Below are 25,189 nucleotides of genomic sequence, written 5' to 3' on the forward strand. Positions count from 1 at the left end.
ACAGTGTGTAAATGCCATTTGGCACTTAAAATGAGATAGGATTCCACCCTTGCTTTTTCCTGCCTTAATACAGGCCAGTTTACACTTTCAAGGAGGTACTGCACAACAGTATGCTATTCCCACATCCCTAGGACTTTCTCTGTTGAACAGACCTTACACTGAGGAGACTCATGCCCAGTTCTTAAATCATTTTCATTCCACATCAAATAAAAGATGTGACTGTGCAGATTTTTCCAGTGCCCCATTATTTGTATAGCTACATGAAAGTTTATGGTTTGCCATCATAACAGTAGCACAACTAACCCTTTTATCATTAATCTCCAAACCAGCAGTCCTAACTGATTTTGGCACATCTCCATTAATCTTTGTGTTTGAACACTCTTTCAGTTCAACTACACGGTATTTACTGTGTGTTATATCAGTTTGAAACTAGGGGTGTTGAATGCTATTTGCCCATGGGCACTTCCATAATGACTACCAACAGAACTGGAAATAAGAAGCATAAGTTTTGACCAGGAGTGAGTTGGATTTTAACTACTTGCTGAAATCATTGTAATGGGGCTACTCTTAATGCATTTAGCAACAATTAGCTCTCAAAGCCAAAACAGCTGCACATTTCTGATGCTCTCCAGATGCAAGCAAAAGAATTAAATCATGAGATAATTCAATTGGAAAATTGGGGATAATTATGGAGAATGCAGAGTCTGCTAGGCTTCTAGTGGTGATTGGTAGCTGCTTTAAAAATAGTGAGGTGGTCTGCACAATACATAGTGCATATAAATAAGTAGCTATGTTCAGAGAAATCTCATTTGACTTCATGAAGAGATGGATATAATATTGTTAAAAATATATTTGCTAACATTAGTGTGAATATATCCTCACTATCCTATCATCAGCATGGAAAAGAATAATGCAGTATCATGTGCACATAGGATAATAAAACTATTAACTTACAGCACCTTCCATCTGAAGGAACTCAAAGTACTTTGCAGACATTTTAAAAATAAGAATATAACAATGGCTTGTTCTTTCTAAGGTGATTGACTCTGAGCATGCATTCAGTCAAAACCCTTAGCTTTATTGGCTAAAATAGTTTAAGCCCTAGTACTGATAATGTTTTTGAAAGAGTGTTTGAATTCTCTCCTGTATCATGCATCACCAGTAAAATTATTAAATTACAATCAGCAATAGACAGAACTGTTGACTGAAAAAGTTCCAGTCAGAGAGTATTTATTATGGTTAGCAATTCAAAGGCCAGAATGAAAGCCAAATTGTGTTCCAGTTCTCAGTTATGTTAGTAGAGCTGGAAGCTGACAAAAGCATCTTGGCATTTGTGAAGCTGAGCAAAGTTGTGCTTGAACAATCCAGACACAATACATAGCAGACGATCCATTTCCTTCTTCCCTTAACAAGAAAAGGAAGCTGCACCTTCTTCATGTTGTAACATCTGATTGAGTCCACTACATGCCCTCATTGGTAAACGAGGGACAGAAAGTTAACTGGATCAGTGATGTAAGTCAGAAATACCAGTCTTCTGCTCTAATCACTAGAAAATACTGCCTCTTAAGATTATTTCATATGTCCAGTTAAAATTACAGAGGCACTCTGATATAAAGATTTCATTGTTTTCTATACTCTGTGCCAAAAAAAATTACCAAAAGGCTTTTATTCATTTAAAAATAAAAGTAGTAGTATTAGTAATGATGGTGATGATAGTAATGATGATGACGATGATGATGATAATAATAAAGTCTTGGCAATTGAACATCAGTTATTCTTAAAGGGCTCCAATAACCAATCATCCAAACAGCAAAAATGGAATTGTTATTTTTAGCTCTATTAGACAATAATTAAAATTGATTATAAAGTCACAACCCCTCATTAAGTTGCCGTCAATTGGCAAAAAATAGCTTAAAATCATTTTTTTTTTTTTTTTAATAATGGTGGTAAAAAGTTCCCCAGCAATTAAAGGGACATCTGGTGATAAAGAAAAGACAACAAACTATTCACTGCTCTCACTACTAGCACTTTTTAAGACAATAATGAAAAAAAATTCTTCATTGGTTCTTTTTGCTATTTTTCAAACAGAGGCAGATTCCACCATGTCTGATGGCTAGGAATAAATCAGTTAGTGCCAGAAGCAGTGATCAAAAAAGAATAAAAAGATCCACACTGCAGATCTCAACAGCCAAGAAGACAAACATACAGACATAAAGTGGTCCAAGGGTCTGATCCAGCAAGCAGCTGAGCACTCTAGTCCAACTAAGCAAAGCACTTAAATACATAATGAAGTGCAATATATAGTCCTGTTGAATTCAGCAGGACTATGCACGTGGTTACATGGAATCACAGAACTGTGCAGCTAAAAAGAACTGCAAGAGAGCATGCAATCCAACCACTTACACTTACAAACTAAGTATCCCTCACAGACTTCAGCCTAACCCAGGGCTGTCCAACTGGTGGCCCACGAAGGATTAATCTTTGGTCCCCACGCTCTCACCCAGTTGCCACTCCTGTTATTGCTCTGGCTGCTGTTGTCAGGTATCAGCCTGGGTACCTGACACATAGAAGATATCAAATTAGTTGATTTTTTTTAATGAAATCTTCATAATTTTACAAGGAGGAAGCAACCTTAACTACCTGAAACCTAAGATACTGCTCCTGCCTTTGTTCAAGGTAATTTACATCATCACAGAGCTTCATAAGAGAGCTTAGAAACATCTTACTGGATAAGAAATGCCTGCCCGGAAGAGTATTCCATCTATCGCATCTTCCATGAACTCCTATGCAATATGAACTTTCAATTCCACCCAGGAGAACTTCTACAATCTTTTCTCTGATGCCTGATGAAGGGTGTTTGTGATCAAATGCTTGCAGTTAAAAAATATTCTTTTTGCAAAAATCTAGCTGGTCTAATAAAAGATAACACCTCTACTACGAGTCCTGAAGGCAGCAAAGAAGCCTTCTAGCTGGGAAGAGATGGGGGTGCTGTCCTCAAGTACACAGTGCAGAAATGGGTGCAGGACAGCTGAGGAGGCCCTCGACTCACACCACTGTGGCCTGTGAAGGGTGCAGTTCCCCTGGTGTGGCCGATGGCCTCTAAGAAGTTAAAGGATTCTGGTCTAACTCACTGATAAGGGAGATTCCACAATACCTCAGGTGGCCTATTCCAGTGCTTTACCACCTAAATGGTTAGAAAGTTTCTTCCCCACTATCCAGCCTAAATCATCTTTGCTGCAAACTAAGTCTGTTTTTCCCTTAGTGGCCATGGAGAACAACTGATCTCTGACCCCACTCTAACCATATTATGTTCCCCCTTCAGTTTTCTCTCTTTTAGACTCAAACTTACTTCCTCACAGACCAGGTTACCAAAACCTTGTATTCTTGTTGCTCTGCTCTGGTTTCTCCCTGTTCATTTCCTGTGGTGCACAAAACCAGAAAGAGCATTTCAGCTGAAGTCACCCCCAGTACAGAGTAGAGCAGAATAATTACCCTACCACCACCTTGCGCAGAGCTCTCCAAACAGTATATTCCAGAATTACACCTGCCTTTTTAGCAGCAGCAGCACAGTGTTGATTCATGTTCAGTTTATGATCTACTACAACACTCCGCTTTCTTTTTGCCATACTGCTGTTGGCCTGGATATTTGGCACCTACTTGATAGCACTTTGCACGGTTTTTTTTAATTTTAACCTATTAATTTTCAGACCAATTCTCCAATTTATTAAGATTATTTGAGATTCTGATCCTGTCCTAAGTACTTACAACCTCTTTACCCCAAGTCATCTGCAAATTTTGTAAGTGTACTGTCTATTCTGTCACCCAAAATTTTATAATGAAAGTATTGATCCCTGCAGACCCCACTTGAGATATCCTGCCAGGTTAACAGGGAAGCATTAATAATTGTCCTTTGAGAACAAATTATGCCCCCATCAAATGGTGATTACATCAGATCATAGTTCTTTAGCTTGCCTGTAAGAATATTTTGCGGGATAGTGGCAAAAGCCTTTCTAAAAAAAGAAAATCAAGATATATCACATCTATTGGTTCCCCTTGTCCAGTTACCCCGACAACGAAGGAAATCTTTTGGGGAAATCACAGCAGAGTAATTCAGCTCCTCACAGGGCGGGTACTTTTGGCTGCTTTACTAGTAAAGTATAGTAAAATTTCTACTTCAGGCAGCTTAATTCTTGCAACTCTAGGCTTTCATTTCATGACAGCTCTCTCCTGAGCTAAAGCCCTGTCAGGTGCTTCAGAGGTTCCCCGTCTGAAGAGGAAAGAGGATAAAAAATAATCTGTGCTCTTTTCTGGTTTTTTTTATGTGACCCCACCACCCACATTTGAAAGTGTCCCTTCACACAACTTTATTTTTACAGTGTAGACATATCACTAGAGAAATCCCTAATATTTCCCATTTTGCCAGGGTTTGCTTCAATGGTACACATCTATATTACCACAACAATGCTCTCAGAAAGCATTGCACCTTGATGCTATCCCCACCTTAGTAGCACAATCTTTAGTCTGATGAGCTGGTGTTGTTGCCCAGAAAACCCTGGTAATTGCCAAAGGCAGCTGACAAACCAGCTCATTTTGAAGACAGTAGGCTACACTGGTGTGATAAGCAGAATGACACATCCTGCAGGCTGCATCAATTCAGCCAACAAACCCCAAATTATTGCTTTTTTTTAAAAAAAAAAAAAAAAAAAAAAAGAGGATAGTGTGTGTTACAGATCATAGAGTAGGGAAAAATAGGGGAAGGTGTTTTTCCAAAAACAAAGGAAGATGAAGAGTAAGGTCATGCTGGTGGAAGAGAAGAAAGAAAATGATTTGTTGTCTGTGGCATTTTCTGCAGCTTGTGCTGTAAGGAATGAGGTTATTCAGGCTGCAAAGGAGCATTCAATAACCCAGCCCTTCAGAACAACTGTTCACCTTTGGTAATAAAAATGGGTTATTATTCATTACAAAGTAAGTTAATTATTTTTTCCCAGTCACCTCCCTGTCAGGTCATTTTGCTGTGATGAGCTGTTATTTCTATTAACTGAACACTTGAGGAGATGGTCTTTTCCTAGGTGCCACTTCTTTTGCTAGAGTGAACAGACATGTGCATCAACTAACAATATTAGTGATAAAGAAGAACTTTTCATCTGCGTACCACAGAGTCTCTAAAGATAGGTGGGTTTCTGCATCACCTCCTTTTGATAGGCAGGGAAACTGTGGCACAAGGAGATTACAACTTGAGGAAGGTTAGTGCATAAGGGTGTGTCTTCACAGCAGCATGCATTCTGCTCTTATCTTCCCTGGCTCTACACCAGAGCATCGGACTTCATCTTTGTGACATCAGGGACTATATTGGCAATCCTGTAGGACCCCAATTCAGCATTTTTATTTTAAAAAAAGAAAGCATAAACCCAGAAGTAAACCAATTATACCAGATGTATTTTTATGTACCTGAATTTTCCTTGATACTAGAGACAAGCTTGAACCAAATTCCTGGATGTAAACGAACTCAGGAGAAGTTCAGATTCAAATTTATGTCAACTTGATATAGGAACAAGAAATTGCTTGAGCTCCTTTGGCAGTAAAAAGAATCTGTCAACTTGGCCCTGCACCCTACCTAGTGTGAAGACATGCCGTTATGGGCCGGGGTTCAGTCATAAAACACCATTACTCTTTGGCATATATTTTGCGGCCTCTTTGCCCAGTTTTAAGTTCTAGCTTCTTAAGGAGGAAGATCTTGGCATGGGCCTTCTAGATCCTGGCACAGATTCACTGTGGGCTCTTTCAGTAATTTGCTTAACCTGAGCCATACTTGATCAGCTATGAAGTGATGATAAGACCTACCATTATGTATGTATTATGAGGATTAATAAATAACTGTCCATAAAGAAACACAGTGTAAAGAATGCCAACTTATTCATTCAGATGCTGCCACTGATTAGGAGACAGCCTTATTTGCCATGTGCATTTACTAAGCGCTATTTAATAGGATCTGTCCTTGTTTAATAGATACTCCTCTGACATCTACAACAAAAAGTCATTAGATTTGATAGAAGCCCTGATATATAAATAAAGCAATAAGGCATCTCATTGTTTTTAGTTTCATGAGGACTCCTCTAATCATTACTTTGTTACAGAATAAATTGAAGAGGAATTAAATGATGTAACCCATTAGCTGTTTAGAGGGTTAGGCATAGTTGTGGATGATGTGCCCCAGCCATCTGAAAAATGAAACAGTGTCTCTAGCATTGAAGTGTTTCTGTTTCAGTTTGAAATTGGACAACAGAGGCTGACACATAGTCTTTTGTTCTACAGAATTTGCAGAGTTCTGTATGGAAAATTCCAATTTGTGTATGTCACAGCAACTTCCATCCCTGATGATATGACCTTATTGCAACACATGTGAACTTTGGGCAAAGGAAAGGGCAATGCCTGCCTTACCCAGAGCCAGCAGTTTCAAAAGCTGTCACTCAATAGGAGACCAAAAACAAAACCATAAATGCATCCCTGCACTTTGAGAAAATACCTAAGCCTAGAATTGTATCTGAAATCAGAATTCTACTCCCCTTGCTCCCCTGCTCAGTCGGCCCTTACTTTAAAAATGGGATGAATCAACATCTTTAACTAGAACATCTCTGAAGTGGCCAAAATCACAATCTAAATTTTAGTAAATTAAATGGCCCACAGCACAAGGAGTTGCAGCCTGTCCTTTCTATACTGCTGATGCACACTGCAAGACTCCACAGTATTGCAAGAGATTAAGATCTTTGGTACATAACAAAATGTTTCTTCCCATTTCACGACCTTTTTATTTCCATGCTGGAAGCACGAAGAAAGGAAGATGGCCTTGGTATATGAAGCATGAAAAACAACTTATTGCAGTTATCCATCCAGAAGCTAGCTTGTGTTCATCACACGCAGTGAGAAGCACTAAAGGTTTCAGAGGTTCCATATGAATATCTCTTTGCATCTGTAAAACCAGGCTACCAATCTTACTCGCTCATGGATGGAGAAGAGATCTGCTAAGGACAGCCTTTTACAGGGCGGTGAGGATTTCTGCTGTCAGCCAGAAACAGAAAGTACAGAAACAGGAAACAAGTATAAGAAGATAACTGAACTTTTTAAACCACAAAAGAAATATTATTTCACGTACAGCTTCAGTTAATGAGTGCATCATTTTCTCATCTCCTGTAGGTGCCTGAAGGTTTTTAAGTTAGCAAAATAACTTGTTTCTGAATTTATAGCTGATACAAATTCATTTGTATTGATTCAAAAGACTATGTTTGAGTCTCCTCTTCATTTCTACCAAAAAAGAGACATATTGTTCATCCAAACAAGAGCCCTCTGGATCTGTGGTTCAAAGCTAAGTCAATACTGGCCTGCAATGTTAATTGACCCGAGCTTCATTAATGCAGAGCTGGTTGAAAGACTCACTTGAATAAGGGTATGGACAGACATACATTTGCAGCAGTTTCAAAACAGCGGTAGCTGTTACATTTTAATTCTTATGTGCAGAGGAACAGGGTGGAAAAAATGTGCCTAGGGCAGCCCTCTCTCACCCTTCCCAGCCCCTGCCCCCTCCTCCTACCTGCTCAACTGCAGGCAGGAAAATCAGAGAGAGCAGACAGCTGGGCAGTTTCATGGAGTGCAAAAAGTTCTGGGAATTGTAGCCTTCTGGACTGTGGCAATAGAGTTCACTGCTGCTGGGGGGAAATTTTCACCCAATTTTTTTTTTTTTACCACCAAAGCCCATGTCTAGAAGGTAAAAAAATGCTAAATTTGGTGGCAAAAAATGGGGGTCATTTCTTCTTCCCAGGAGCAGCATGTGCCATGGCTGCTCTACAGAACTTTGATTCCCTGAATGCCTTGGGCTCTATGACACACAATGCCTATGCCAGCAATAGGTGTCACAGCAGCAGGCAGTAGTAAGGCAAGCAGTACCCCTGGGGTGAGGCACCCTTCTCTCCCTCCTTCCTGTCCTTCTGGTGCTCCTCCTATTAGGCACCACGTGAGTCACATGCCCTGTTCACCCACCCTATATTATGCTATTGGTTATGTGTGGACAAGCCAGGGGGAAAATAAAAGACAGCACAAGTGGTACAACTTTAATATTGTATGAAGCACTGGAATGACAACCCAGCACAACTGGGTTCCCTTTCAAGGTGCAGAGCCTGGATGCCAGAGCATCATGGATCCACCATTAATCCATTCTGCATGTACCCAAGAATGGCACCCCTCCGTGTGGGTGAAGCTCTGATAATAACAAGTAAAGGTGGTTCTTTGGAAACTTCATTAATGGAGCATACTGCTATTATTTTGAGATTAACTGAAGGGAGAGAAGACATTTTCTTGATGGGTTAAATCCTACTCACAGAAGCTAGATTCATTTACTGACTTCAGGGGCAATGGCACTCTGAATACATTTGCCCCATAACCCAGTAGTAATCAGTGGGACTACCCACATAAATTAACAGAACAGGATTTAGCCCTATGTCTATGTATAGTCAAATCAACTAGGATATTATAAAATGAGATCAGACAAATGTTAATGGTAATTTCTGAAGCATAAGTCTACAATGTAATTTATTGTGAGCATCCATGGAAATGGTTCAGAGTGATATAGCATACCTGTTCCTGTCAGAAGACGTGTGCATATATATGTATAGGTGTATGTTTGTTTTTATATATATAAGGGCTGTGCAGGCTTTGGACAGAGCTTTGGATCTGGAGAAGCTTTCAATGCTTCAGGGTCCGAAGCAGCACATGTGGGTCAAAGCGCTGGCCTCATTCGGCTTCCCAAAGCGGTTCAGAGCCACCTCAGAGATCCGGCCCTAGGGTATAATGGGGAAACAATAACATATCTATAACTTTGTTGTTTTTTGTCCAATTTGGATACATTTTCAGGATTGGTAGACTCTGCAGAGAGCATGAAGCCTGCCAAGTTTCAAGAAGATCGGTGCAGGGATTTGGGGGGAACTGTACCCCAAATTCTTGAAAGCAAAACTCCTGTCATGGCTGTGTGTTACAACACAGGGGGGTCAAAACTGCAGAGATGGTAGCTCTTGCTAAGGCCACAAAGCCTGCCAAGTTTCAAGGAGATAGGTGCAGGGGTTTGGGGGGAACTGCCCCTCAAGCTGCGGACAAGCAAAACTCATACCATGGCTGCTTGTGGGACTGGCTGTCTGGCTTGGGGCAGGGCGGGAAGACACTGCGGCAGACCTGTCTGCTAAGCTGCTGTGTTACCACTTACCCAGAACCCCCCTGCACTCATCTCCTCTACAGCTGTCAAGGCATCACAGGAGGGGCCACCATCCCTGCAGCGGTCACCCTCCTGCTCCTTGACAGGCAGTGTCACCCATGGCACAAGTTTTGCTTGCCTGCTGCTTGGGGTGCAGTTGATCCCAAACCCCTGCACCGATCTCCTTGAAACTTGGCAGTCTTTGTGGCCTCAGTAAGAGCTACCATCCCTGCAGTTTTGACCCCCCTGTGTTGTAACACACAGCCATGACAGGAGTTTGGCTTTCAAGAATTTGGGGTACAGTTTCTCCAAAACCCCTACACCAAACTTCTTGAAACTTGGCAGGTTTTATATGCTCAGCAAAAGCTACTATCCCCGCATGTTTCATCCAAATTGGATAAAAACCAACAAAGTTATAGATATTTCATTGATTCCCCATTACATCCTATGGCCGGATCTCCGAGGTGGCTCCGAAGCTTTTGCCGGATCAAGGCAGGAACCCGGTCCAGAGCTCTAGATCAGATTGCAGCCATCTGAAGCAGCTGGATCCAAAGCTGGATCGGATCACTGCTGACTCGCACAGGCATATATATAACCTTGACATCTAGGTTGAGCACAGATGTCTTAATTATATTAACCTCAGCCTTTTATCTCAATAATGAAGAAATCATTGGTTACTTAGCTGGATTAGAACAAACAAAACTGTATAAGCTTTATAAAAAGAAGAAGTTCTATGACAGAAGAATTACACTGGTAGTCTTTCCTTAAAATTAGAGATCTATGAAACTGATGATGTCAGCTATAACACCACATTAACAGTTCCCCTGGGGAAGATTTAACCTCAAAAAGCATGCATGCAATGCCCTGGGTAGTATTTCTGGTGATGCACTACTTCAGAAATACTGAAATATATCTTTTCAAATAGATTGTACATTCTATGCAGCATCAGTGTTGGCTTCCCCTTTGCTGATGCATTAATATTAAAAATAGCAAAAATCTATCCAGAAAACATTTGCTATGATACTGAAGAAGGGTACTGTGCATACAAACCTAACTACTGTATGTAAAATATTCAAGGGTATCAAGTGCATCTTTTATTCCTTTACCCTTTGTGCTTGTCTAGATTAGAAGAAAATGTCTGATCTGCAGGTAGGATGAACACACACATCCTGATCTACCTATGATCATTCCTTGAGAATATATTCAGGTTAGCTTCTTTACCTTCAGTTTAACTGGTCCTGTCTTAGGTGAGAGTCTGGATCACTGTCTCATTCTTTGTAGCTTTCAGAGGTCAGGGACTTTGTTTTTTCCCTATGCATATGCTAGTAAAAACATTTTAAAAAGTTACTTGCTAAAACAAAGGCAAAAGGAAAAACCCTGTTTAAACTGATATGATAAGCAATAATGAACACATTCCAAAACAGCTTCCCTCCCAAATGTACTAGTGCTTCTAATAGACCACCACAGAACAAAAAAGCAAAAACAATTCCCCTTGAAAATGTGTAGATACTTAAACGGTCAGGAAAGCAACCTTGTGCTAAAATAGAACATAACAAGAAATGTACTAGATGTTAATCACCTGACACTTCTATAATTAAAGCACAGGAGAACGTAGTTCAGCTCCCATCATTAGTTTTTCTAGAGCATTTTGAGATCCCAGAATGGAAGTCCTAAAGAAGTGCAAACGTTAACAATTTTGGAAGGCACAGCTTGAGCACGAATGGCAAGACTTTAACAAATTTGTGAGTGATGAATGTTTAATTGGTATTATCATCCATTACATTTAGTTGACACTCATGGTATATAAGTTGTAGTCAGCGCAGCAAAAGCAATATAAAAATACATGAAATGCTGTTAAAACACTTGGTAATAATCAAATAGTCTTGTATTCATTTAGTGAGAGTTCCACTTCCCTGTGTAATATGCAAGTAGCCTCATTACTTATAATCTATACATGTTTAAAAAATTCTTGAGTAGCTATTCATACTGGCACAGATAGTCCTGCAGAATAAAGAGAATCAGTCTAGCACTACTGAAGCAAATGACAAAAATCCCATTAGTTTCAAGGTATGGGATCAAACCAAGAATCAAACCCATTTAGAAAAGGCCTCACAAACTTCTCCCATGCTGCCCCTCAACACAGTTGAGGAAAGACTACTTCTAGGAGGAGGGAGAGATGAGTTAGGTTTTCATGATGCATCACATTTTATGGTGTAAAATATTGCTGAAGATGCTTCCTAAAGCATCTTATTCAAAGGTACACAGCACATCCTTAATTTTACTGTGCATGAAAAACTAAAATAAAACTTTTTTTTCAGTTTGGGGATCACAAGATGATGCTTCATCCTACATTCATAGCAGGTAAATCTTAACAGAATTAAGGAATGAACAAATGAACAAGCAAAAATTCCAAGATGACACCACCACCCTCAATCCGTTTAGTGTTTAAATTCATACCTATTTTATTTTGCACTGTAGTTATAAACAAACACATAGCCTTGAAATGAGAAAATAATTTGCCTCCTTAGAGCAGGCTCATTAAAGAGAAATAATGGTGCAATAACAAAGTACAAGTGTATCACTAATGAGAAGATAAGGCTGCAGAAAAAAAGAACATCTGGTGTCTGTCTTCTCAGAGAGCAAGCATGAGCTGGAATCTGACCATTATGGAAAGCTGCATAACTTCTGCCTGGCACAGTGGGGATCTGACATCAGGAAGGTATTGAAGTTTTGTGTTTTCAAAGAAAATGATGAGTTTTTAATATATTATATTAATATTTCATAAGATTTAAGGGGGGTAGTATCATAGGAATTACTAACCATACATTAAATCTCATAAAAAAAATCTGATCCAATGTATTGCTAGTAGAACTATTCCTGGCCAATTATATTCCTTTATGAAAATGTACCCTGGTCTATTTACAAACAGCTTGTGATAAGAGATTCACAAGGTTGTTTTACAATAGCATAGTTGAATAATTTTGGATGCATACGTTTGTTCTGATGGCTTAAGTACGGTATTTAAAAGTTTGTTTTTTTGGGAATTGGCTTGTAGGTATATATATTTGCATTAGAATGGTTCAGGATGGGCCACAGAAGTTAACTGATTTTTAAAAAGCCTTTGAGGCAGACAGGCTGTCTAACAAACAAGGAGACACAATCTGAGAAATTGGGGGCATATACCATACTATTCCATAACATGAAATAAGGTGGCACCAGCTTGCAAGGCTAAAGAGGGGGGCCTAAGATTCCTGTTTTGGGAAGGGTGTGCATGTGATGAGCTATGTGGACAGTGTGATAACCACAGAGAAAAACCAGTTAGCCATAGACACATATGAAGAGTCATCAGGAATTATCAGGAGGGAAGGAGAATACAAAAGCAGAGACTTGAGAGTAACAAAGGGTCCTGCCCAGATTCCTCCCCATCCTCCTCCATCCCACCCAGGTCCCTCCTCCTTCTTGGCTTGTCTGGGTGCCTACACATTCCTCCATGTCCTCCTCCCCAAGAGGGTCCCTGAGAGGGGTCCCCATCCCTGGGAGGGGTCCCCGAGGACACCATGGACAAGAGGGCACACCACTAGCCTGTCTCACCCACCCCACTGGGAGTTGGGGCTTGGCATTCCACCTCCAGGCTGCCGACATCTGACACCTAAGAAAGAGCCTCAGAGTGAAGCCTGCGTCCTGCCCAGATGTACTTCGACTCTGATGACAGCCCTAGAATTGGTAGCTATGTAGAATTACTTGATTATTTGTATTGTTTCTTTTCTGTTATCACTGTGTATCAATAAATTTGCCTATTATTAAGTGGAAAGGGTGTGGTCAGTCTGAGGGTGGGCACCCCTGGAACAAGGCATCTGGGTCCTAACTCTAGAGCCAACAATTCCAGCAGATCACATCACCGATGTGCTACTTTTTGTGCAGTGTGGCTGATCATCCAAGTCTCATATTCATGGGCTCCACATCCTAACTGAATGACTATACTTAAACCAGAACAACAGCTAAAGGCAAATAATTAACTCCTGGAGAAATCAGCAGGTGGGCTGAAAAAATTATTAAAACTTGAAGATTGTTTATATTTCCATGATTACTAGGGTATAATCTGAATGTTTATGAATAATTACACTACATCTCAGAGGCATAACAAGGCAGCAGGGCTCCTCAGGCAAGAGGATTCTCGAGGGCAGTGGTGACTTCTGGTTACTGCCATGCCACCAGTGTGATTGTACAGCTGTAACAGCATCTCCTAGTCCTCTACACTCCCTCCCCCAAGTCAGCATCTGGGGCTGCTGCCCCATTTGCAATGCCCTAGTTTTGCTACTGCTAAAGTTGCAAACAATATGGGTCACAAAAAAGGGGATATACCTTTTGTCAGTTTGTTTAACTACCTCAGTTAAATCCCAGCAGGGCTAGTGAAATACTGGTTCCCCTCCTGGCTCTTCCACCCCTGCTTGCCTGCCTTATTTCTTTCCTTCTTTTAGGAGGTGGGGTACAGCATACACTGGGCTGAAAGGTTTTTGTCCACTCATTTCTATGATGAAAAATACTTTTCAAGGAAGCAAAAAAAATGATTCTGTCAAAAGTCACTTTTGTTCCATTTTGAAGTTGAAACAGACATATTTCAGTTTCATAAACTGAAGAAAAGATTATAACAACAAAAAGAAAATGCATTAAATAAGACTCTCTCTCTCAGCTCAAGACCCATCTCAAAACTCACCTTATGGATCAGTCTTTGTTACCTTGCCTAAAGAAATCCCCATTTTTGTCTGCATAGCACAAGTCCATCACTTCCATAGTTATTTATACTGTATTCTTTCCCAGTAACAAATACAGAGATATTTCTGATGAAGTTTTCCAGTACAAATATAATGTTTGTCCACTTAAAATTCCTATACAAGGACAAAGAAATCTACTACTTTTTTCTTGTAAGTGCATCTCTTGATTTATATTCTTAGTGTTGTTAATATATAATATTTTGTTCCAGATTACCACTTTATTATCTTGCAGTATTTGCCTCATTCTTCTCTGTCTTAGGGACCATAAATTAAAGTCAGAAGGCATTTACACTCCAGGAGTTCATTATCTACCAATGCTAATATTGTTACTGTCTGGGTCTCACACTGCTTCCTCCTTGACAAAAAATACTATCCTACTAACAAAATTCATCTGTTTAATTCCAATTTTATAAACCAATTCAAGGTCACCCAAAGCTATCAGGAGCCTCATTAGGGAATTACCCTCATTTGTCTGCCTCTGATAAAAAAAAACTAAAACATTTTCCACAGTATATTTCACATCTTGTTTACTTTTCCTATATCATGTAACCATTTCAATCTATTATCTAGAAAAAGAGTAAGTATTTTTCAAAATCAAATGGTTTATCTTACATCTCTATCATTTCCCTGAACTCTTTGATGGTCTTAACACATTTAGATAAAGGCCACACCCTACTTATCTTATTCTTATATTGGATCTCAAAGGGGAACAGGCAGAAAGCATGTGTCCTTAAGCGATAGGGACTTGCGATGCAAGTTGAGAGCTGAGCATGTGGTTTGAACCTGTATTTGTTGTATCTGGAACCCTGATAGAGCACAAAGCTGGCTCCAGTTTACACCTACTTGTTTGAACTGTGCTGTTGCTAGCTTTTCACCAGACCACAAGGTGGAGACTGGGCAGAGGAGGTGTAGCATACTATACACCAGGAGACTTTGCCTTTCTTTTCTTTGTACAGCTGGGTTAGGGACCAACCAGAATTACAGCCTCTGAGCTCTCAGCACAGATACTGATCATTACAAGCACCGCTAGAAATGGGATGCACACCATCCTCCCCAGTGAAATCAAGGGAAGGCAGGACAACCTTTTGATTAGAAAATACAAAAAGTGAAATCTGGGAAGGGCTGTACATCCCTTCAGCACAATGTCTCATAAAGCTCTTAGTGGGCAACCTATGGTACCTACCACTCAGGGCTGTGTCTTAATAGCAGTAGTACAACTGGGGGAGGAAAGGGTGATGGAAGGCAACATCCCTGGTCATTGTCCTTGTGCTTGTATGAGTGGCAAGAGCAAAAAATAGCTACTGATGCAATAGTGGTTGATCACGCTACCACCACTAGTATCACGGTAGCTGGGGCGTCTCTGTGCACTGCCACTGCTCAGGGCACAGAGCTGCCCTACTATGCTGCTGCTTAATAGCATCCACAAATAAACAAAGTTCAGATCTAAACCCAGAAAGTTTGGTTGGTTTGAGCCCTTCCATTTTACTTGGAGCATCACACATACACACAGGTACAGTTTTCAGTTTGCTCTGAAGAAAACCCTAATTATTCCAGCCACAGTCTAACCTTCGCATCCACCTCAAACATCTCAGAAAAGACTTAACCGCATGGATCTCACAGTAATCAGATCCCCATAACTAACGTTTTATTAGATCAGGTGCACTATATTTGCTAGTACAGTATATTATGAAGTATCATAAATAATTAAAAATTAATCATACTTGTCAAAATAAATGAAGTACATTCTGTAATGCAGTATCCTTGAATTTATGGAATTTATTTGTTTATTCATAAATCAGAAAAAAAATGCAATAACCCACAATGGGTTGCTTGTTAGTGTAACAACTCTTGGGCTGGAGCCAGAGCCCAACAAAGTAAATGGATGTTTTTTTATCATGTTCAATAGGATTTAAAATGAAACTTGCTGCAAATTTAATGCAAAGGATTCTGAACCAGGAGAGACTTGCATGCAAGCTTAGCTTAGCTTCCAGAATGTTATTAAAACAAAGCATATGTGTAAGTTTTCGCCATATCAGAGCCTAATTTTGCAGATTAATGACCAACTGGATTGCTCTGGACATTGCCGTTTTATCCATTTACTGAGAAAATGCAGTTTAGTACAAAACTTGCTGCATAACTGAAAATACAGGTGAGCCAATAATTGATATTCCCTTACGTGCACACTGCAAAATGCCTCATTTAGAGCAAGTAACCACTAGCACTCTGTACCAGACTATACAATACATCCCACTGAGGTTCTAATAACAAGTAATGTTTAACTAGCACCTTTCTTCTGTGGCTCCCTAAATGTTTTGCAAAGGTGTGTAAGTGCTGTGACCCCCATCCTTCAAAAAGGGGAAGCTAACATTGTGAGAAGTTAAGCAATTTTCTCAGTGGCACATATTTTGTCCCCTTGGCAGTAGCTCACTGTAGCATGGGAGATACCCAAGCTAGCCTTCAAATAGCCAGCTCAGGTACTAGCAGTAGTCTGGCTGCAGTGAGAGTGAGCACAGCATAGAGTAATTCATCCTGCTTCTCAGAAACAGAGTTTATATTGCAGCTGGAAATATAACCCAGAAGCTCTTCATGTGCTTCTCCATGTCAAAAACATCCATGACCCTTCTACATAGGGAGGGTAACAAATCAGGCCAAGGGGGCTTGTCCTCATTAACAAAAGGTTTGCTTGACATGACTTGATAGTCAAGTGACAAGGATGAGCTAAATTAACTCTCAAATCCGGTTATGCTATCTGCTTATTTACTTCTGTTCATTACAGCCCATGAATTGAGATGGAATGGGAGTCAGATAATTGGAAGTACAATTTGCAAGAAACAAACAGTGGGGGTTGGAATTACTGTGCCTAATTATTTCACATTGAAACAGACCACACAAAATATCTGTGCCAAGCAGCTGTAATTAAAGTGATTTAAAATAGAAAGATGCTGGCTACAAGTGCAGAATTTTCAAACAAGTCTCTCTATGCTGCAGTAGCCAGAGTTATTTGTAGATCAGGGCTACAGTTCCACCATTGGGCTTCTGGAGGGCTTGAAGTCAGCCCAGAAGGAAGTATCATCAGCTATTCCCAATCTGCAAGGTTACTTAGCTGGGATGTGAGACACCCTCATTTAAGTTCCTGCCCAGGCAGTTTTCTGCATCTGAGGCAACTACCAGATCACTGGGCTACAACAGAAAGTCTTGAGATAGCCTTTAAACACACACACACACGCATGCATGCGCATTGGAAGCAGTCAACGAAAATTCTCTGTGGTGACTTGAGCCTATGTTCCAGTTTTTCTGGTCCAACTATTAGGGCACTCATCTGGAAGATAATGGCAGACCACAGATTTGATCCTAAGGGTCTCACATCTCAGTGGATGCTCTAACCACTGGGTTACATAACCTGCCAATCAGCTATTTCTGTCCCAAGTAATATCTAAGCTATATATAATATAATATGTGAAACTGCTTTTAAGAAGAAGAGCTTTAAAGAGATCCATGCTAACATTTTTCACCTACCTGGGATGGGGAGACACTGACATTCAAGCACCAGGTCAGTAAGGCAGAGCAAGAACCTGACCTTGGGCACTGGCTGTTCTAGAATGTCTCCATTTTCACTTTCCCAGCCCAACTCCTGAATATGAGGGTGTGGCACACAGAGCAATTGAACTATTCCAAGAATGTCACTGATCAGAAACTGGTTCACAATTATCATGGTTCAGAGGCATCTGCATAAGGGTTCCAAGTAGAATGGTCACCGTTTAGGTATTGCAGTGCTGTTATACCACCACTAGGGGTTGGGGTAGGTAATAGGGGTGTGCGAAATGGGCCCTATTTGATTCAGATTTGGCCTGAATCAGGGACAGTGATTCAATTAATTGATTCAGGTCGTTGTCCCCGATTCAATTCGGCCGAATCCGAATCTGAAGATTCAATGCTGATTTGGAGAATCAGTAATTGGGACATAGATACCGCTTTAAAAAGTTTTTTCTACATACCTAGAGGTAGCAGGCATGGCTTGTGATGCTGGGGCAGATAGAGCTCCCCCAGGGGAGGGCACATGGTCAGCGGTGAACCTGGAAGCGGACCAGAAGCACTTCTGGTTCACTTCCAGGTCTTCCAAGGAGCGTGCAGGACCCCCCTCCCCCATGGCCCCCAGCTTGATGATCAGCTGCAGGGGGGCCTGGGTTCCACCCCAGACCCAGGAGGCACCAGTTGCTGACCAGGGGGGCCCCCAGTGTGTTCCTTGGTGGACCTAGAAGTGGACTAGAAGTGCTTCTGGTCCATTTTCAGGTCTGCTGCCAAGCGTGCTGGGGAGCCCCCCATGCTTCTGTGGGACACTCCATGTGCCCCATCATCACAGGTATCAGAGCCCCTGCTACCTTGAGGTACGTAGAAAAAGCATTTAAAGCAGTGTCTATGTCCGAGTCACCGAATCGTTTCAAATCAATTCACAGAGTTCTGATTCTATTCAGAGAGATTAAAGGGTCCTCTGATTTGATTCCGATTTGGAGATTCAGCCACCAAATCAGGTTGAATTTCCGCCAAATCAAATCAGGGACTGAAGCTTCTCACAGCCCTAGTAGGTAACCAGCCCGCCATGCCTTGCAATGGTAAGTGCCCTGAGTTTCCTCAGGATTACCCTAGCAGGCAGACCCTGATTGGTTGAGTAAGGGAAGGGGGCAGGTGCCTGGACTCCTGCTTCTGCATTTCTGTGGGACTGGGTATTCTGGGGGCTGTCAAAGGTCTCTGCATGAAGCTGCAGCTTTAAAAAGACTTCTTTAGAAAGCCACTTATTTTTGATTCACACCTCCCTCCAACACATACTGAGTTTGGTAGGTGAGCAGGTATGCCTTTAATGCTAAATACTCATCAGATATTGGTCAAGGGAAAAATGAGCTGCTTGGTCAATGTGAATTGACTGATTCATTGTTAATTGCTCCTCACCTGGGAGGTGAGCAGTACCAGCGCAACCAGTTGCCCCACTGATGTTGGGAGGGAAGAGGGGAGGAACTGTGTAGTGTATGGAGGACTGACCAGACACTAGACACAAAAAGCTTCATGTCCATATATAACACTGAAGAAATTTTCAAATCAATGGTTAAAAAACAAAACACCAACACAATCTCTGATGATCCAGGTATACTTTGAAACATTGCAGGACGTTTAAACTGTTCTAAATGAGCTTGTATGTCTGGACCCTTGCAGTTTAAATCACATGTAAAACAATCTAAGTGCTACGTATGCCCACATCCTGAGGAAACTTTCCCAAAACAAAACTTCATAGAAACCATGATATTCCTAGTAAACCTCTCCAGTTGGATTTGTTTATAGTTTGACCCTTTCAGCAAAGGATTCCTGGACAGCTCCAGGTCCTTGTTCATTCAAGGCTTTTGTCCCCAGCCCTTCCCTCCTGGATGTCCTTCCAGTGTGGGATCTCCTCTCAGATCTGTTCACAGAGCCACCACATTTCTCATTCTAATCCTCCTTTAGACCCCACTCTGCTGGGATTTCAATTTAATTAGACATAGCCAGCCTACTTGAGACAAGTATTCTTATTATTCCTATCCTTCCTTCTCCTCCTGACTGCCTCTTCTTTCCTGTTTTTGCTGTAATCCAATTAAAGACAAGAGGCAATGAACATGAGCTTCCTCTTCCTACTTGAAAGTAGTGTCCATAGTATACTCTGCCCCTGATCTAGAGAGGGAATCTAATTAATTTGGGTATGTCATCGACCTTGCTGTTTGCACTTATTCGCACGATAAATCTCACTCAAATCAGTGGGATTATCTGTATAAGTAAGGCTGTAGTAACACGCCCTGAAGTTGATATACAATAGATGTTTCTGTGAAAAGCTTAGCATATGGCTATAGCTGTGTCTCTACTTCATAGTTTCATAGTTTCTAGGGTCGGAAGGGACCTGAGTAGATCATCTAGTCTGACCCCCTGCCATGGCAGGAAAGATTACTGGGGTCAAACAACCCCAGCAAGGTGTTCATCTAACCTCCTCTTAAAGACCCCCAGGGTAGGAGTCAGCACCACTTCTCTTGGAAGTTGGTTACTTCTTGGAAGGAGGCCACAGAAGAAACTGTTCTTGAGATGTCATTTGTTTGAAAGTGGATTTGCCCCTTCTTTACTCTTCTTTTTGCAGTTCCAGACCCTCAAGTAGCCTCTTGTCTTTTAGTATGAGTACTTTTCAAGCAAGTATGTACAACATCTGAAGAGGGTCAGAGTTTCTTTCCACTCTCTGATAATTAAATTGGCAGTAGTGCATGTCTGTAAATTCTCTGACACATAACGTGAACAAAGTATGCTGTTATTATAAGGTTTGATTCAAAGGTAGCAATCACCATCAAGAAGGGAAAAAACTCCCATACTTTTATTTCAAAATAGCAAAACCCCCAATATTTACATTCATTATTTTTCATACTTCCAGATCTCTTTTATGATAATGCCAAAGCTTAGTGCTCCTTTTCTCTTGACATTCAATAAGAATCTTAAATCCTGGATTGAAGGAAACTGTCTGGCCAGCCTTTCTGATAAAGCAACTATACCCCAATGTTTCTGAAGCAAGGAAAAGCTAAGCAGAACTTTCAAATTTCATTCTTGGTCCTTCCATTCCCAGAGTGAGATTAAGCAACTTCTATAATTTCCCTGAGTCACAGTTTACCCAGCACTGTCATGTAGTGGGTTCAGTCCATTGAGTCAGCAGCCACTTGAACAAAGAGGTTTCTTTATTCATGCCAATAGCTCTCAGACATACCCAAGACTCCTCTTGGCTTTCTCTCAAAACTACACTAATTCTTAGCTATATATATATATATATATAACAATGACGTCATGGAAGGGAACAGTGACAGTCTTCTCTAACCCTTAAATGTATATGTATATAGTCCTCACAAGCATGACATGGGGCTGGACTATCAATATACATTTAATTTTAAAGCCTCTGAGAAAAGGTTCCATAGAGCTGCAGTATTATTGTAGTTCACAGACAGTGTCAATGCCCAGTCTGGTTCAGGTTTTGTACAATATCATAGTTGGTTTGAACCCACTCCCATTCTGCTTCCTTCATGTTTGGTGTTTCTGGACTCCTACTGAAGCAGAACACATCATAGGCTGAGCAACTCCCGTAAGGCTTTTTCCCCACAGCCAAACTGTTGCAGCTGTCCTTTTGTATTTTAGAGGGTGCAATGTCTAATAGTATGCCATTACACTGAGAAGATTAAATACATCTACTCATCTTACCTCTTGATGAATCCTCAGAGTAATCTCTTTCTGGTACACCTGAAAGGTTTAGCTGGGAAATCTCCTCTGCACTCACTCTGTGCCAAGCCTCACTGTAGCTTTCCTTATCTTTCAACCGAAGAGAGTATTCCAGCTCACAAGATGATTCAAAGTTGCAGTCAAATACTGTAACAGGACAACAGACACAATACATGCAAGGTTAATATAAACCACTGTTCCCCCTTCTGATTGGTCATATTTCTTACATGAATGAAGACTTATCATTTACATTTCTCCTTGTGTTTTCTCCATAGCCAGGTAACAAAGGGTACTGGGGAAGCCAGATCAGATCAAATGACAGACAGGAGCTTCTTCAGACTGGCCTGCACTCAAAAGGCACACTGTGGATGCAACAACAAGCAAGCCAAATTCCAGGAAAGACTAGAAGCTATTCAACCTCCACAATGTGGGGACAATGGAGAGGAATAGCACCAAAGACTTTAAAAAAAATATAGGATTTATCTAAAACAGGGGTGTCAAACCAGTTTGGCCCCTCAGGCTTGGATCCAAACTGTGGGGCTTTTCAAGGGTCAGCTCTGGACAAACCTCTGGCAGCAGGGCAAACAGCAGCAGGGGGCCACAGGGGATAACACAGCCATCATTAGCTCCTACCATGGAAATGCATCTTCAACAGGGCTCTGTACCCCAGATTTCTGCAACAGGTCCTGTCCCTACTCATTTTGCTCCTTAATTCCTGACCTCTCCATGAGCCAGATCTGGTTCATGAGCCACTTGTTTGATACCCCTGATCTAGAGAATGGACAACGCATAGATCAGCAATTGGGGGAAAATGCAATACAGAGCTTGTTGATTCAAAGTAAATTCAAGTCATTGCAGTCTCAAACCTACTTAGTGACCTATGCATTGGTAGTCTTGGTCCAACTCTTCAAGGACAAACTTCTGAGACACAAACCAGAAGCCCAGCTGGCAAAAAAAACACAATTGCTCATGGAAGATGAAAGAAATCATTCACTCCCAGAAACATGCTTTAGAACTGGAGGAAAAACATGTGCAGCAGTCAAGGTTTTATCTGCAGCTGCAAGTCTCCTGGATGGCAGAATTTCAACCCCCAGGGGGTCACCAGCCACCACCTTTCAGCAACACAAATTCTTTGAGAAAGAGATTTCTTTACCAACAACCAGCACTACTAGTGCAAGGTGAGATTTCCTTTTCCAAGTACAACAATTACATCATATTAGGATAGTGACAGATTTGCCCAAGATAACTTGCAGTAATATTACGGGTGGAATCTATTCCTTAGTGCCATATTCAATTTTTTTTTCATTAATTACCTCAAGCACATTTGCTTCCACAGCCTTAGTTTGTGGCTGACAACTACACATTCAAGGTAAGTCTTGTGCTTCTAAATTACATAAATAAAGCCAACACGCAAGGTCTTTTGGAAAAGGCTGCTGGTCTCAAGAGGTTTCCTTTAATATTCACACCATACTGCCACCGTTATGAGATTAAAACAAATAATTTGAGTTGACATTAAAAAAAAAATCTCAGCTAGTTTGACTAAGCTTCAATTACATTCTCTATTATTTCTTTCTAGTCTGCATGGATTTATTTAGTTCCGCCTATTCTCCTGGCAGGATCACATCTTTTAATCCTAAGGTTAATACTGTTGCCCTCTCTCTTTACTTTTCCCAATAATTCACCTTTTTAATAACAAACTGGAATGAGCAAGGTCTAGAGTTTTTTTTTTTTTGGTTTACATTCTACTTTCTTAATCATGTATTTTATCACTCTCTTGGCATTTCTAACTGCTCTATCACATCACAGAGGCCATATAATGTAATGAATCCATGACCATGCACAACAAGGCAATAACAAGGATAGAACTTGCATTCCCCCTGCTTTGAATGAACAGGGGCTGTAACCTCTAGGATAATCTGTTAGTCATATAAATTTTATGACATGGTGGAGAAGACTTTGGTCCACTTGGCAGAAGACAGTGGTACGCCATGCTACCCAGCTTATTACAATGCTGCAACCATATTGCAGCTTTTTTCATTTCTATTTTCCACTCCTCAGGCTTTATTAAAAATCTGTAGAGTGAAGGAGGCTATTAAGTTTTGTGCCAGTACACAAAGGAACAGACAAAGAGCCAAAATACCTAATTTAATATTAGTCAGCAGATGTTGTAGTGAAAGCAGAGATTTAAAAGAATGTAACTGTGAGAAGAAAAAAGGGAACTTTGCCTCAGCTCGGCAAGCTGGTTCTGAGCTCTTACTCTTTAGTCAGTCCAATACTATTTGTTATTAAGGGTTCATACCTGGTGCCCACCAGAGTTTCCACAGGCATCATAGATCTTACTATGAGGGATCACTAGAATCCCTGAGTAGAACCCAGGCTTCTCTGTGTTACATGTGTTATGCAGGCAGATTGCAAGATCCCTGCCCTGGCAAGTTTAAAGTTTGAGTCCTTAAACGGTTTTGCATAAGCTTTAAACTTACATATGCCTAAACCTACCAAATGTGCGATAGGACTTTTCACGTCTGTTAAGTTACCAACCTGTAACAGGGCAGTCTGGCCCTTTAAGAGAGACAGGCAGCCATGGAGTAGGAGCCCAGTTGTGGATGACTAGCTGGTAGTTAAGAAGTCCAAGGGGGGACTATTTTTTGGACGGTCTGAAGGACTCCTAAGGGGCCAAAGCCCAACTGCATGGCAGCATGCACTCCAATCCTCTTACATTACCCTTCAGAAGTGTCCCAGTCTTAGGCCTAAATCTGGAACAAAAATGCAAGCAGTAAACATGACAAACAATAGAAAGATGTGGGTGACACTTATAATCACAAAGCTACAGAAGCTGCATATGTAGGCATGCCTTTGTGCATTCTACAGAAAACCTTCTATTTTTATTCCCCATGTCCCAGCATTTACATCAGAAATCCCCTTTTACACAGATGTGCAGCTTGCCTGACAACTGTAGAAACTGCCAATAGAAAGAAAAACATCTTTGATTCAGTAAAAAAAAAAAAACACCAACCCAAAACAAACTCAAAAACACAACAACAACAACAACTACATTCTCAACTTGGGACCAAAATACACCCTGGGATTGCCATTGGCTTTTCCCTGAATGTCTTCAGTGGCCAGGAATTAAGACCAATACAACTCAAAAAGTGAAAAGCTCAGGCTTGGGAGGAGGTATGGCAAGAGGAGTCAGTTCATACTCCTTGTGGCCCACTCCTCCCATCCTCCTTCCAGAACTTCTCAAGCCTTCATTACAGGCCTCTGCTCTGCTGACAGTACCAACCTTTCATCTCCCATTTGTTAGATGGTGCTTAAAAATGTCCTTGAGCATAAGAGCTGCTCCCTGTTAACATTCACAAAACCATTGCTGCATTCTCCTTCATCACTTCTTAAAACCATATTTTGCCTGCAAAAAACTTGACAGCTGGAGAGCTGGCAGCCAGAGACTTCTCTTTAACATGGCACTGTATTCGGACTCCAAGATTCATAGGCCTGCACTTTGTTTTCTGGTTGCATAGTAGAGGGGTGGCCAACCTGCAGCACACAAGTCATAAGTGGCATAGGTAATCTCTCTGTTTGGCACATGGCAGACTAGGGGTGGGGGACAGGCAGCAGTGGCAGATAGAAAACAGAACAGCAGATTAGGCAAGGAGCACGGGATAGGGAACAGAAGCAGAGCAGCCAGCTGGGCAAGGAAAGGGGATCAGAGTGGCACTTTGGGAGTATATGGGTTGTCTGCCAACAAGATTGGCCCCCCTGGAATGGCACATAACAAAAATAGCCCCTGATCTCTAATTGGGGGACCTATTATTCACTGGAATATTACTTTCAGAAAACAAGTAAATAATAGCCCAGATCCTCACTGGGCTATAATTTGACCCCCAAAGGCAATTAGAGCTGCCTACCTGCAGTGAAAATG

The 25,189-nt window shown here is 41.1% G+C and overlaps 1 protein-coding gene across 1 annotated transcript in view; it reads right to left on the bottom strand.

The window, feature by feature from the left end:
• LOC149873570 (ALK tyrosine kinase receptor-like) overlaps positions 1–25,189 on the bottom strand; it is a 455,901-nt gene that overhangs the window by 262,231 nt on the left and 168,481 nt on the right. Inside the window, exon 4 of the mRNA XM_090035673.1 lies at positions 21,253–21,417. Coding sequence (XP_089891799.1) covers positions 21,253–21,417 — 165 coding nt within the window. The remainder of the gene's footprint in view (positions 1–21,252; positions 21,418–25,189) is intronic.

Source organism: Crocodylus siamensis, chromosome 1 (assembly GCF_052110815.1).
Source record: "Crocodylus siamensis isolate JL-2025a chromosome 1, ASM5211081v1, whole genome shotgun sequence".
Lineage (NCBI taxonomy): Eukaryota > Metazoa > Chordata > Crocodylia > Crocodylidae > Crocodylus > Crocodylus siamensis.